The following is a 14,487-nucleotide window of genomic DNA, read 5'->3' as shown; positions in this document are numbered from 1 at the left end:
GCTTATCTTAACGCCAGCAGAAGGACAAGAATTGATTTATCGTTACAGTAAGCTCTGGCAAACGATAGTGGTGGGGCCGTGATGTGCGGGTGTCCATCCAGCCGTCGGGTGGCGTGCGTCGCGTGCTTGTGAGTGTGTGATAAGTGTGTGTGTATACGTACGCTGCGTGCGTGGTTGTGCGTTATACTGTTCGTCGGGCGTGTGTGGTTGATTGCGTTCATGGGGCGCGCGTGTGGTGCGATATACGCCTGCTGCCTGCGTACTGATCGTGGCTGGTGTTGTATTCGTCCGGTGCGCTGCGTGGAGTGCTAGTGGTGTATGGCGATGTGACCGGGTGGGGCGTGCGTGGACGTGCAGTGGTGGTGCGAGTGCCGTGCGTGGCGTATGATGTGTGGTGTTGTGTTGTGGCTGTGTGTGACTTGTGCGGCGTTAGCGTGATGTGTTTGCTTGTGACGGCTCCTGGCGTGGTGTGTGTGTTTGTGACGGTGCGAGCGGGCTGTATTTGTGGTGGTTGCGGAGCGTGTATGTGTGGTGCGATTGCGCGTGGCTGTGTGTGTGCGAGGCGCTGGAGGTCGCGGCTTGTATGTGTGTTGTGCAAGCGCGTGCGAATTGGTACGCTGCTATCCGCGCTGTTTTTGCCACGGGTTTCGAATTGAGGCTTGCGTGGGGGTTACGAAGCATGCAGTATTTACACGGAAAGGGCGCGCGTGCGGGTGAATCTGGAGTGACAGCGGGAGCGCGCTTGTATTCGCAAGTTATGAATCATGACGCCGCAAATTACAAATGAGGGCGGGCTAACTCCGGCCGGTATACATGTGACATAATTGTCGTTAAATGTTGTTACATGTGACATAATTGTCGCTAAATGTTGTCACATGTGACATGTCGCCGCGAAATGTTGTCGCATGTCACATGTCGTCGCCAAATGTTGTCGCAGACTCTGGTCGACAAATGCAGTCGTTGTTAACCACGTCCGCTAGCAGCAATACACATAGTAGAATAGGTAGTCGACAGTTTACTAGAGAGAATGTGGTCGTGTGTCCACCGTCGCATCCAGCCAGTTTACCACGAGATTACTTATCTCGTCGATGTTCATTTATCACAAATGATTTTGTCATTAAACAATTATCGATGATGTCGTTATTCTACGCGAACACGATCAATCAATGGGTGGTTTATAGCAGGAGGGTGATATGACCGAGCTGGTGGCGTGACCATAGAAATAATATAGTAGACTAGTGTCGATATAATATTTCTATGGGTGTGACAGGGATTCAGCATGCGGCGACGCTCACGCCGCCCTGGTGGCCGAGTTAAAGCAGTAGGCGGACAAAATCGCCGCATATTATCTGTCATATAAGCTCCTAAAGACGAGGAGATAGCAACTTGAGCGTACCGTTTTAATTTAGATTTCTTAGATACCTGAATACGTCAGCAAACTTTTCACGTTTCCAACAGACGGCGTGCGTGCCCCTGGCGGCCACTTTCTCCGGCTGCCCTGTTGTCGCGACACCAGTATTAAGCATTAGTACAGGTATTAAAGCAATCGGATATCTACCTGGGTTGTGTATCGACGTCTCGACTTACCGCGGTCGTATCACGATAGTGAAATCCCATCGAATTCGGCGTGCTCGGATTTATTTACGATGGCCTCAGATTGCAAGCGAGTCTAACTAAATACAAAAAAATAGAAATGCGTGCTCTGTGCGCACATCAATGGCCAGGGAGGGATTTAATGATCAGGAACATCGCGTAAGCCTGTCCTCATCCCACCAGTTGTCGATTCTCGACCTACGTCTACTCTGGACATCTCGCACCTTTCTCCTCTATATACCCTATGCAATTCGCACTTCTCTCAGTTGACACTAACTCTTCTCACCTTACTAATTATCTGAATGCGCACTTTTCCCTCTCCCTCTCCTTCTCTCCTGATCCTCTCTCTCTCCCTCTCCTTCTCTCCTGATCCTCTCTCTCTCTCTCTCTCTCTTTCTTTCTTTCTCTCTCTCTCTCTCTCTCTCTCTCTCTCTCTCTCTATTCCCACTCTATATATCTCGCTCGCTTTCTCTCTTTCTCCTGCTATCTCCCCCCCTCTCTCACACTTTCTATTTCACTCTCCCTTTCTCTCTCTCTCTCTCTCCCCATCTCTATCTCTCTCTCTCGCTCTGTCTCTTTCTCTGGCTCCCTCCCCTACCGTGTTCGAGGATTCAGAGCGTCTCTGCCCATAACCTCAATAATTTCGAACGCCCTCGTTGCTGCCATCAATCTTCATCAAAGCGTCGTCGTTTCTTTCGTCACGCAGGGTGACGTCGTTCACGTGAAGATGCTGCCGATAAGAGAGTTTGAGATGAACTCGAATTTTCTACGCAGCCTGAAGTTGGTAAGTCTCGTTTTCTCTTATTAGAGCCTTTTTTATACAAGCGCGCACACGCACACGCACACGCACACACTCGCACGCACGCACGCACGCACGCACGCACGCACGCACACACATATATATATAACGTTTGACAAACACCAAAAAATAGACGACACTACATCTAGTCTAACCTGGTTCCATTTACTGTTTGGCAACGTCATAGTTAAAGGCAATCCGTGTGTGCATACTAATAACTCATTACCCTCGCCTGCATGGTATAGCTACGAGCAGATCGCCTTTACAGGGACGATACGTGGCAGCTGCGTAGCTCGCAGAGTGATCACGATCATTCTTAAACGAGTCTCCAAAACGGAAAAAAAACTTGATGAATTCGTGGCCGTTTTTGTAATTAGAAACGCCGTGGAACGCTCGATTCGCGTGTCGAGAACTTTTTAACTGAAAATATTATTTATAGTGTAAAAACCCAAATTAATCCGGGGAGTTTTAGTAGACGCCGGGACGTGACGTCATTGTCGTCACGTGATGCCTGGTCGCAGGTGCATCGGCTTCGGCCATTTTCTACCGATAGATGTTCCTCTCAAATGCTAAGTGAAAAAAGTTGCAAAATCATAAATAGTGTGCGTATATATATATATATCATGAATCGTATATTCATCTTATTTAATATTTCAGATTAAAGAAATCAAAATAAGTATTGATATACGATGCCGATAGTAACTAATTAGAACGTTATCAATCGATCAATTTTAAATTAATCGAAATGATTGGGTAGAAAGCTATATTATCGGCACATGTGGTGGCGACTCATCGTGCGATGAGCCGTTGAGATCTAAGCAGATCGATCTGTTTTTTAAAGATTTCTTTAGCTCTTATTCGTAAACATCTATATTTTGCGAATACGGACGTTCTAAACTCGTCACTTGCACAATGATCACCGTTCTGGGCGCACGTAATAACTGATGCCAAGAAAACTGATATTGGAAATGAGAATGCGTGTTCTTTTTTCTGAAGAAAATCCGCGTTATTTTCAGGCTCGTTAAATTGCGCGCGTTTTCAGAACTTTAGCAACTCGTACCATAGAATAGTCACTGTACTGTGCGTTCCGCGAATAAGGAAAATCGCTTCACTAACACCCGAGTAACTGCGAATTGAGACAGGCACTAGCTGAGATAAATGTCAACGAAAACGAACACCAGTTGGGAGGCCAGTCTTATTAATCACCATCGCTCGAAATAGATATCTATAAACTGCGAGCAACGTGGAGCTGCATGAATGAAATGCCATTATAACTGCTACACAATAAATCAGCAAAGTGTTATCGCGTTATGATGCCATAAAAAACCAGTATGGGAAATACGGCGAGCTAGTGTGATACACTTTGTGCGCGATAGCTTGCGCTGTTGGCACGTGTATTGTTCTGCGTGATGGTGTCACAAACTTTTAAATTGGCAATCGCCTTTTAAACTAGTTATTATTGCAGTTAGTAGCAATAATGATTAAACACTCATTAAATACAATGACGTACAGAAGTACGACAGTAGAAATACAATATACTGTCTAGTAGTGTCTACACATTCAGCTATCGTGAAAATGCTTTCATGTTAATCACGGTGCTAATCACATGTGGAACATTCTTAACATCAATTAAGAATTAATCACTATCGATTTTTTTGAAACCCCTTATTAGTTTCCTGCTTTCTCCAATGAATTACCTAAGAAATGATTTCACGTGAATACGCTATAGAATTTCTATTTCAAATCTGGATACAGTATAAGTTCATATAAACATTAAAAATTGCCGTTTTCTAGTTGTTTAGCTTTTATACGACAAAGCAGAATATTCAAATCCGTCATAGATACGTCAAAGTCCGGGCATGGAAATAATTGCACAACGATTGTAAATAAAATAAAAAATGAAACACGTTACGCACTAGTCAAATTGTGATAATTTATCAGCTTTTTACTATTGCATTCATCAGAGTTTTTCTCCACGAAAAAACTGCATTCATTACATGCATCTACTGTACTTGTATTATATGCCACTATACACAATAACGATTTGTAATCATAATAACAATTATTGTAGTTATTGTTATTATTGTTATGATGATGATTATTATAATAATTATTATTAATATTACCATCATCATCATAAAAAAGTCTCCAGTATATGTGAAAAGTCTATAATGAAACGTGTCTGCAGTATCATTTTTACAACCTCTGACAACATCTGGCTGAATATTTGTTCTCTGTCGCTCTCTCTCACACGCTCTCTCCCGCTCTCTCTCTCTCTCTCTCTCTCTTTCTCTTCCTCTCTCTCACCCTCTCTTCCTTGTTTGCGTACAGATGCGGGAGCTAAGGCACGAGAACATGAACCGCTTCATCGGCTGCTTCGCTGAGTCTGTTAATCCAGGACTGGTGACGGAATTCTGCAGCAGAGGAAGCCTAATGGTGAGTGTAGCACGATAGAAGAAGCCTAATGGTGAGTGTAGCACGATAGAGGAAGCCTAATGGTGAGTGTAGCACGATAGAGGAGCTACGACTATATATCGTAAACCTGCATATTAACTCTGGCAGTAACACATCATAAGCCTGTATAGCATGATTGTATACGTGCCCTAACAGTAACACACCATAACCCTGTATATCGCCCCAACCAGTAACACACGAGTACAGGCATGCATGTACATCAGCCTGGGCGATCGGGCGCACAGTAAACACCGTAACGGAGTAACTGTTGACGGATTATCCGTCATCGGTAGTAGCAGTTCATTGATTTCACGTAGCCGCGCACCACTACATCGGCAACACAACACAACACTGTCAACAGGGCCGCCATTAAAACAACGCGTGGAAGCGTGCGCGGTGGCTTGTAATATAATGCATCATAATGACCAAAGTGCGACACTAATAATATAACTATAACGACAGCAGCGCTCGCAACTCCGGTGTCGTCTTTACAGAACGTAATGTCAACGTATCGAATCAATATTACATAATTATAGTAATGATTATTGTTAATTATCACACCGATCCTATATATATCCTATATCGATCCGCTTTGCGAGCCTAATGAACAACATGTATATTGCCTTTGCGTATGGTGGTCGATGGAATTATGATTGTTGCATAACGTTAGCATTTGTTTTGCTGTTTATAAGGTCGTGTTTTACATCGTAGACAGTCGAGACTCAAGAAAGAAATATTAAACTGCTAAACCTATTTAAAAGAGAGTTTAGAGATTGAGACGTTTTCTACGAGATTTATGAAGTAATTTAAAACTGTTAAACTCTTTTATATCGCACTCTCTTGATATGAACTTTAAAGAAATTAACAAATTTACTCTCTTATAAAGTCGTGCAGGAGACTCGGGAAGACATTTAAAACCATTAAACCGATTTTCAAGAGAGTTTAAAGATTAGGACGTTTTCTACGAGATTTAGGAAGTGATTTAAAACTGTTAAACTCTTTTATCGCACAGAACTTTAAAAGGATTAACTAATTCACTCTCTTGTAAAGTCGCGTTTTACATCGTAGGCAGACGAGATTCGGGAAGACATATTCAACTGTTAAACCGAGTTTAAAGAGGGTTTAGCGATTAGGACGTTTTCTACTAGCTTTAGGAAGTAATATAAAACTCTTAAACTCTTTTATCTCCGCACCCGTGTTCGATAAGAAATTGCTCATCAGTCAATCTCGTGGAAGTCGCATTGTAAAATACTGCAAAATCAAACAGGAGCCGTAATAACACATCGTCAGCGTATCATTGCCCGTAAATATCCTGTTTTTCTATTTCCGTGATCTTCGATAGAGATAGCAAAACTTTTCCGAATTTTCTCTTATAAACGACGTGTTCCCACTATGAGTCATAAACTGCATGCAGGCGTTGACCTGTTGGCTACTGCGTGGCTACACACCATGCAAGCAGAGTAGGCATCAGGAACCAAACTCTCGTGGAATTCATTTACAGCTCGTACACATAATCTCTATAAAGAACGCTACGCGTAGAGTATAGGCATCACGTACCGAACTCTCGTGGAATTAATGTGATAGCTCGTACACAATCTTTAGACCCGACATTACACATAGAACTCTTGTGAAATTGATTTACAGCTCGTACACAATCTTTAGAAAGGACGCCTGCTTTAACAGCACGTGGGTTTTGCGCTGAAAACGTTGCCGGTTTCCCGTGTCTATAGGGCGGTTCTTCTGTGTTCTTCATCTCGTGCTACTCATCTTTTGTCCCCCCTCAGGCCAAACGCGCAGGCGAACGCGCTATATTTTCATTAGTCACTAGCGGGATACCCGGCGTTGCCCGGGGAAACCAGTGGCGTTACTCGGTTGGTGACCGCTTGGTTGAAAGGAAAATACCCCCAAAAATCTATATATCTATCTATCCATGCATTCATCTATGCATCCATCCATCCATCCAATGGCGTAGCCAGGAATTTGGATTGGAGGCGTTCTCGAGCGAGTAACAAGGGGGGTCTGAATTTATTTTTTTAGTTAAATGTAAAAATAGTGTTTTAAAATCAATTGATTTTATTTTGATTGGGGGGTCCTAGGGCCCCCAGGATCCCCCTTTGGCTACGCGCGTGCATCCATCCCATTCCATGACATCCCATCCCATCGCACCGCATCTCATCCCATCCCATCCCATCCCATGCCATCCCATGACATCCCATGCCATGCCATGCCATGCCATGCCATCCCATGCCATGCCATCCCATCCCATCCCATCCTATCCCAAACAGTAAAAAACAATAAGAAATCAAAAGATAAAAGACATTAAAAATAAAAAAATTAAAATTAAAAGTAAGAAATTAAAAATAATACATACTAAAGAGGTAGGTAAAAGGAAAAAATGAAAAAAGGGAAAAATAAGTTCCCCAGCTGTGACTCGAACCCGGAATCCCGGTGTAGGCGACGGATGTTCTAGCAATTATGCCACTGCGCCGTTAAGGGCATACACAATGGATTCACACGTACGTGATGTTTTAATCTGTACGCACCGCCATCTATTGATGAATAGAATTTTTATCAATTTTTAACTTTTTAACTTTTTTTAACTTAATTTTTAGCCAGAACCACCTCCCAGACGTGCTGATTCTGAAAATATATTTAGTTTTTCTCTAGGCTGCGGAGTTCTCTAGTTATGCGCGAACACACAAATTCGGCTGAACAACTTTATATATATAGATTAGCGCGCACACACGCGCGGACACACACACACACACACACACACACACACACACACACACACACACACACACACACACACACACACACACACACAAATATCTATTTATATATATATATATATATATTATATCAACAGCCCATTAATTAAGGGGTTAATGGGCTCTTGATTATATATATATATCAAAGTGTGCAGTCACGTTCTTGTCCTTTAATCTTTTATGTCTCTTTCTGACTTTCTTGTACGACGATCATAGTCCAACTCAATGCTGTCGGCTCTCTAATATAACACGACTGTCGTTCGCGTCGCCTGTCATTCACAAATGCTATCCATGGTCTGCTGGTGGTCCAGAGTGAGCAGCGTGGAAAATGAAGTCTCTGCGGCCAGCGTCACAAGTGAACGGGGGGGGGGGGTCGCTGTAGCAGCCGACTACATTACTATACAGAGGCATCGAGGCTGCGTTCGCACTGCTGACGGGCTAGTGCTATGACGAATGTCGCTCTACCTCGATTGTATAGCTGTGTGTGTGTGTGTGTATGTGTGTGTGTGTGGGCGCGCGCGCGTTTTAAAAATAAATACAACCCTATCATCTTTAAACGGCATTATTTCTATCATCATCATTTATATCAGCGAACGCGCTCTCCCCCAGTATTGTGTCCGCGCGAGATAGTGGAGATTATGTCTGTGTGTGTGTGTGTGTGTGTGTGTGTGTGGTGGCGCGCGCTGTCGTGTGTGTGTGTGTGTGTGTGTGTGTGTGTGTGTGTGTGTGTGTGTGTGTGTGTGTGTGTGTGTGTGTGTGTGTGCGTGCGTGCGCGTGCGTGCGTGCGTGTGTGTGCGTGCGAGTGTGCGTGCGTGTGTAAATATTTCCGATAGATCTAAATATAATAATAATATATCTATATTTTGTTGATGACTAAAGGACCTTTACAAGAACACGAACATCAAGCTAGAGTGGTCATTTAAGCTCTCCTTTCTCACCGACTTCGTCAGGGTGAGTATAATAATTATGTACATTTATTATATACTATCTAACCAAAGCGTTACTAACAAACAATTGTCGAAAACGATATATATATATATAAATATATACAGGAGTAAATAAGCATAGATAATCTATTATTATTTACTCCTGATATATATATATATATCAGGAGATATATATATATCGTTTGTTAGTATCGTTCGACAATTGTTTGTTAGTAACGCTTTGGTTAGTTAGTATATAATAAATGTTGATGCATTAGGTGTACGCGTGAGCGAGCTTTGACTGCGAACGTGAGCGATTGTTGTAAATGTCGACGTATTAGGTGCACGTACATTCACAAAGATCGGGTTACGAACACGAGCGGTTGCAATAAAAGATTGATGCATTGTGTGCATGCGGAAGCGATGTTGGGCTGCGAAGAAGAATATTTCGTTTTCACACAAGCTGCTAAGGGGTGAGGAAACCCTGCAGAAACAGCTGCTGCCGTGGCGGTTGTCTCTGCATGCAGCCAATGCACACGTCACGCATCCATAAAACGCATTCGCGACAGAACGAAGCAGAGAACTGCCATGCGCCACGCGCGCGTGCATGTGTCAGAGTTTGTTGTTCGCGCGCAAATCCACTCGCCACGTTAAGTGGCAGAAATTCACGACCGATCCGCACGCACACTGATAAAAAAAAACGTCGCGCTGTACGTTACGCAACATCTACGAACGACTATAATATTTCGTCATTCACCGCAAGCCGTGAGCACGTCGGAAATCTTATCTGCAGCGAGCCGCCTTCAAGTACAAGACCTCCCCTGATGCGTCACTATATTGCTCTTCCTATCTTTATTTTTTTTTTACGAGAACGAAATTGTTAGGTAGGAGTAACTACAGCGCATCGCTACGGCAATTATTGGTTTTGATACTTACAGGGGACGCGGGCGCACGTGAAAGATGCAACCTCTATCTATGGCAGCACGCGTACAAATAGATGAGATTAAACGTGGGGAACCGGATTTCTTCATGTTAGTAACTACGCATTATATACATGCATTACATATATACACATATGTGTAGCAGTACGATATGTAGCATATCCTTAGTCATATCTCTAGCAAGTATGTGTCAATATTAATTGTCAAATGTCAATGTCAATATTATCTAGCATATCTGTAGCAGTATCTCTTCTAGTATTTTGTAGTATATCAGTGGCAATAAATGTAGCATATCCGTAGCATGATCTATAATAGTGTTTGCAGCACATCCGTAGCATATCTGTAACATATCTGCAGCACGTTCTGCAGCACACCTGTAGCATATCTTTCACAATGTATGTATCACGTTCTGTAACACGTTCTGTCAAACATGTGCAGCCCATGTGTAGCACATTTTAGCAGTCTCGGTAGCAGCAGCAGCAGAAACAACGCAGCGGTATCGCAGCCACCGTACTTTCTGCACACCGACCCCCCCCCCACACACACACACGCACACACCCGCACCCATCCCCACCCCGACGTCGTCGTCGGCGCTTGTACAGTTTCATTAGCCGCTCGTTCAGCGTTCGTCCCGTAAATGAGGTTAGCCTGCTATTTATTCGTCGGGGAGCCAATTCCGGTGCGAAGTGAAGTCAAGCACCCGCAGGGGAGCGAGCTTTTTAGAAGACGATTTTTTTTTTTGGTGTGGTGGGTCGGATTTATTGAGCTCCCGCGCGCCAACGCTTTAACACGACGACGAACACGACACGAAGTATTGTGACAGATGACACGTACGCGAACACGACCCGCGTGTGCTTTGAAATGAAGCAGAAAGGGAATGGTAGCAGCCGGGGTTACCGATTCTCGTGTCGCTCGCTACTGACGTCATGGTTGTTCTTCGTTGCTGACGCTATTGTTGTTTCTCGCTGCTGACGTCATTGTTGTTTCTCGCTGCTGACGCCATTGTTGTTCCTAGCTGCTGACGCCAGTGTTGTTCTTCGCTGCTGACGCCAGTGTTGTTCTTCGCTGCTGACGCTATTGTTGTTCCTCGCTGCTGACGTCATGGTTGTCCTCGATGCTAACGCCATTGTTGTTCTTCGCTGCTGACGCCATTGTTGTTCCTCGCTGCTGACGTCATGGTTGTCCTCGATGCTAACGCCATTGTTGTTCTTCGCTGCTGACGCCATTGTTGTTTCTCGCTGCTGACGCCATTGTTGTTCCTCGCTGCTGACGCCATTGTTGTTCCTCGCTGCTGACGCCATTGTTGTGAGGGGTCGAATGACGTAGAGGCGATTATCTGCGGCCATCTTGTCTGCCGCTAACAGCGCGAGACGCTGACCATAAAATGCATAGAAAACACAAAAGCAGTGAAACGAAATCGACACGACCGATAACGCGCATTCCGTAATTGCCGTGCGAAACGTAAACCTCGGATTTACTGAAGCCATTACGTAAGCTAATAAGCTAGAGCTACGCTGCAGCATTACTGTGCTTAATCTGATTACGAAGCACGCAGCAAGAGTGAGCGTCTGATCGCGATGAAGGTATGTCATGGAGAGTTGGGTTATTTATAGTTCCTTTATACGTCTTGTGCTACGTCAGACGGGCTACCTCGTACCTACACAGCAACGTCGCGTTCTCTGTTGTGCATACATGGTTATATTCGTTGGGGCCGTATGCAACGCAATACACGCTGCATGCAGTTTATCGGGTCCACCTCCCGCTCCTACCTCCAATATAATATATATATATATACATATATACATATATGCACATATATATATATATATATATATATATATATATATATGTGTGTGTGTGTGTGTGTGTGTGTGTGTGTGTGTGTGTGTGTGTGTGTGTGTGTGTGTGTGTGTGTGTGTGTGTGTGTGTGTGTGTGTGTGTGTGTGTGTGTGTGTGTGTGTGTGTGTGTGTGTGTGTGTGTGTGGGATGACACGCAACACACAAAACAACATACAACACACACACCCACGCACGCACACGACACACACATACACACACACACACACAATCACACACACACACCCCGACCACCCAACACACACAACACATCCTCCATACTACGCACGCGCACCACGCTCACGCAGTCGAAACCACCGACCGCGCACGCAGCGCAACAGGACGGAGGCAAACGCACGCATAATAACACACACACACACACATCACACACACAGACACACACACACAACACACACACGACACACACCCACACACATATATAGTATATTATAGTATATATATATAACTATTATCTCCACGATAAATCCAACGCGAGAGAGAAGACGCTTGTATTCCGCTGCGAGACCGGAGCGAACACCTCCGGCGCCGACACCGACGTGTTCGTTATAAATGTACGTGTGTACGTACGTATATCGTGTACAGCTTTCACATCAGCTTTCATCTGACTCATGCTCTTAAATCCGTCGTAGATGGCGTCGAACGTCGGTCTGGCTTCAGGCATCTCCATCCAGCATTGCTTCATTATGTGTATCGCCTCGGGCGCGGGCCGACTCGCGGCGACACCGAGGTCGTAAATCAGCGCGGAGGCTTCTTGGAGCCTTCTCACGTCTCTGTAGAGCAGAAGAAATTACGAGAGAGTGAGAGCGAGAGAGAGAGAGAGGAGAGAAAGAGAGAGGCAGAGACGAGATATAGAAAAGAGACAGAGAGATTCTAGACAGAGAGCGTCGCGAAAAAGAGAGAGGAGAGAGACGAAGCAGAGAGAGAGGAGAGAGAGAGAGAGAAAGCCGCGAGGCGATTCGAGAGAGAGAGAAAAGAGAGAGAAGAGAGAGAGAGAGAGAGAAAGAGAAAGAGAGAGAGAGGAAAGAGAGAGAAGAGAGAGAGAGAGAGAAAGAAAAGAGAGAGGCAAAGAGAGAGAAAAAAGAGAAAGAGAGAGAGCGAGAGAGAGAGCCGAGAAGAGAGACAAGGAGAGAGCGAGAGGACGAGAGAGATGGTGGAGGAATTATGCGAGAAACACTGCTGTGTGTTGGCATAGACGTGTTCTTGCATCGATAGTAATTTCTACGGAGCCAGCTTTTTAATACAAGCGGTCATAAGCGAGGTAAAAGCGCACTGTACCTCTACACCTCATAATAGCAGAGAGTGAGTGCATTCTGCTGCGACAAACGAAATAAGGGGCGGAAAATTACTATATAAATACGTTTAGTGAAGCTGGCAGCGATGAACGGCGTCTCGTTTGCGTATTCTGGCGAACACCTAGGGATACATTATTATACGTTATAATAAGTTTATGACCTATACAAGTATTTATTTATTTATTATTTATTTAATTATTTCATCGATATATTATAATATTTTTATTATATTTATTGTATTATTTAATGTATTCATCCATTTATTTATTTCAATCGATAATATTATAATAATTTTACTTATATTTATTTAATAATTTTTTATCTATTTATTCATGGCATTTATTTTACTAAAACCATTATTGGAGATACAAACAAGCCTAGACTCGATGCCCCTACGTAAGTTGCGAAACGTCCCGCGATACGGAGAACGCTTGGCGTCAGTCTATAGGCAGGTTAGTAATACTACCTTCTGGCGATGAGTGCTGATGCTGGGAAAGGCGCCTAGCGCATGATTAGCTCGCTACAGATGATTGGCCGAAGGCCGTGATGACGTCGCCTCTGTGTTACCTTTACTTCATCTATCGCCGGTCCCTGAGCAGCTCCGGGCGACCACAGCAAAGAGTCTGCATACATCAACATTATGCATACGTCATACACACGGTGTGGCGTCGTCGTACGAACGACATGTGTGCAGGTGCGTGTGTGCAATGCTGCGCGGCCGGCGCGTGGTGTGTGTGTGTGTGTGTGTGTGGTGTGGGTGGTGTGTGTGTGTTGTGTGGTGTGTGTGCGTGTGTAATGTGGTGCTGTACTTATGTGTGTGTGTGCTGTGGTGTTATGTGTGTGTGCTGTGTGTAGTGTGTGTGTGTGTGTGTGTGTGTGTGTGTTGCGCCGCGATATGTGTCGTGTGGTTGTCGTGCGTATGCGTGTGTGTGTGTGCTGTGTGTGTGTGTGTGTGGCGCGCGAATGCGGTGTGATGTGCGTTCTGCTGTGTGCATTGTGGAGCGCGCGCGTAGCGCGCTGGTGTGTGCGTGCGTGTGCTGTGTGTGTGTGGGTGGTGTGTGGTGTGTGTGTGTGTGGTGGGTGTGTTGTGTGTGTGCGTTGTGTGTGTAAAGTGTACGTGGTGTGTGTGTGTTGTGTCTTGTGTGTGATGCTCGTGTGTTGTGTGGCTGTGTGATGTGTGTCGTGTAGTGTGTGTGGCTGGGTGTTGTTGTGTGTGTGTGTGTGTGTGTGTGGTGTGTGTGTGCTATGTGTGATGTGTGTGCTGTGTGTGTGCCTGTATGGTGAGTGCGTGGGTTGTGTGGTGTGTGTGTGTGTGTGTGTGTGTGTGTGTGTGCTATGTGTGTGTGTGTGTGTGTGGCGTGCAGCGCGCGCGCGCGTGTTCGTGTGTGTGTGATGTGTGTGGTGTGTGTGTGTGCGCCGCGCCGCGCGCGCAGGTAGTGTGTGTGTGTTTTGTGTTTGTAGTGTGCGCTCGAGTACATCGTCGTTAAATGCGAAGCAATCATTTCATTTTCCACCCCTACTATATCCAATAATTCCATATTCGTTTCTCTCTCGAATCTTTCTCTTCCTCCACTCCTCGTCTCGTCTCTCTCCATCCTCTCCTCTCATCCGTCTTCTCTCAATCTCTCTATCTCTCTCTACATCTCGTCTCTCTCTCGCTCTATCTATCTATCTATCTAATACTATCTTATCCATAACCTATCTATATAAATCTATTCTATATTCTATATATATATATTATATATCGTAGACAGCGCCAATGAAGGCGCGAATGATAGAATCAAGAGGCCTCCAGCAAGGCGTGAAACGGCAGATGAACAACGCGGTCGCAACAGCGCGCCGCAGGGCAGTGCG

The 14,487-nt window shown here is 44.8% G+C and overlaps 1 protein-coding gene across 1 annotated transcript in view; it reads left to right on the top strand.

The window, feature by feature from the left end:
- The window catches only part of LOC106810462 (retinal guanylyl cyclase 2-like), a 46,019-nt gene that overhangs the window by 15,680 nt on the left and 15,852 nt on the right, over positions 1-14,487 (top strand). The window contains 3 exon segments of the mRNA XM_014813838.1: positions 2,300-2,377; positions 4,724-4,828; positions 8,497-8,568. Coding sequence (XP_014669324.1) covers positions 2,300-2,377; positions 4,724-4,828; positions 8,497-8,568 — 255 coding nt within the window.

This window comes from Priapulus caudatus, unplaced genomic scaffold (genome assembly GCF_000485595.1).
Source record: "Priapulus caudatus unplaced genomic scaffold, Priapulus_caudatus-5.0.1 Scaffold443, whole genome shotgun sequence".
Taxonomy (NCBI): Eukaryota; Metazoa; Priapulida; class Priapulimorpha; order Priapulimorphida; family Priapulidae; genus Priapulus; species Priapulus caudatus.
Note: the sequence above shows the minus strand (reverse complement) of the source record. Positions and strands in the feature narration are given on the sequence as shown.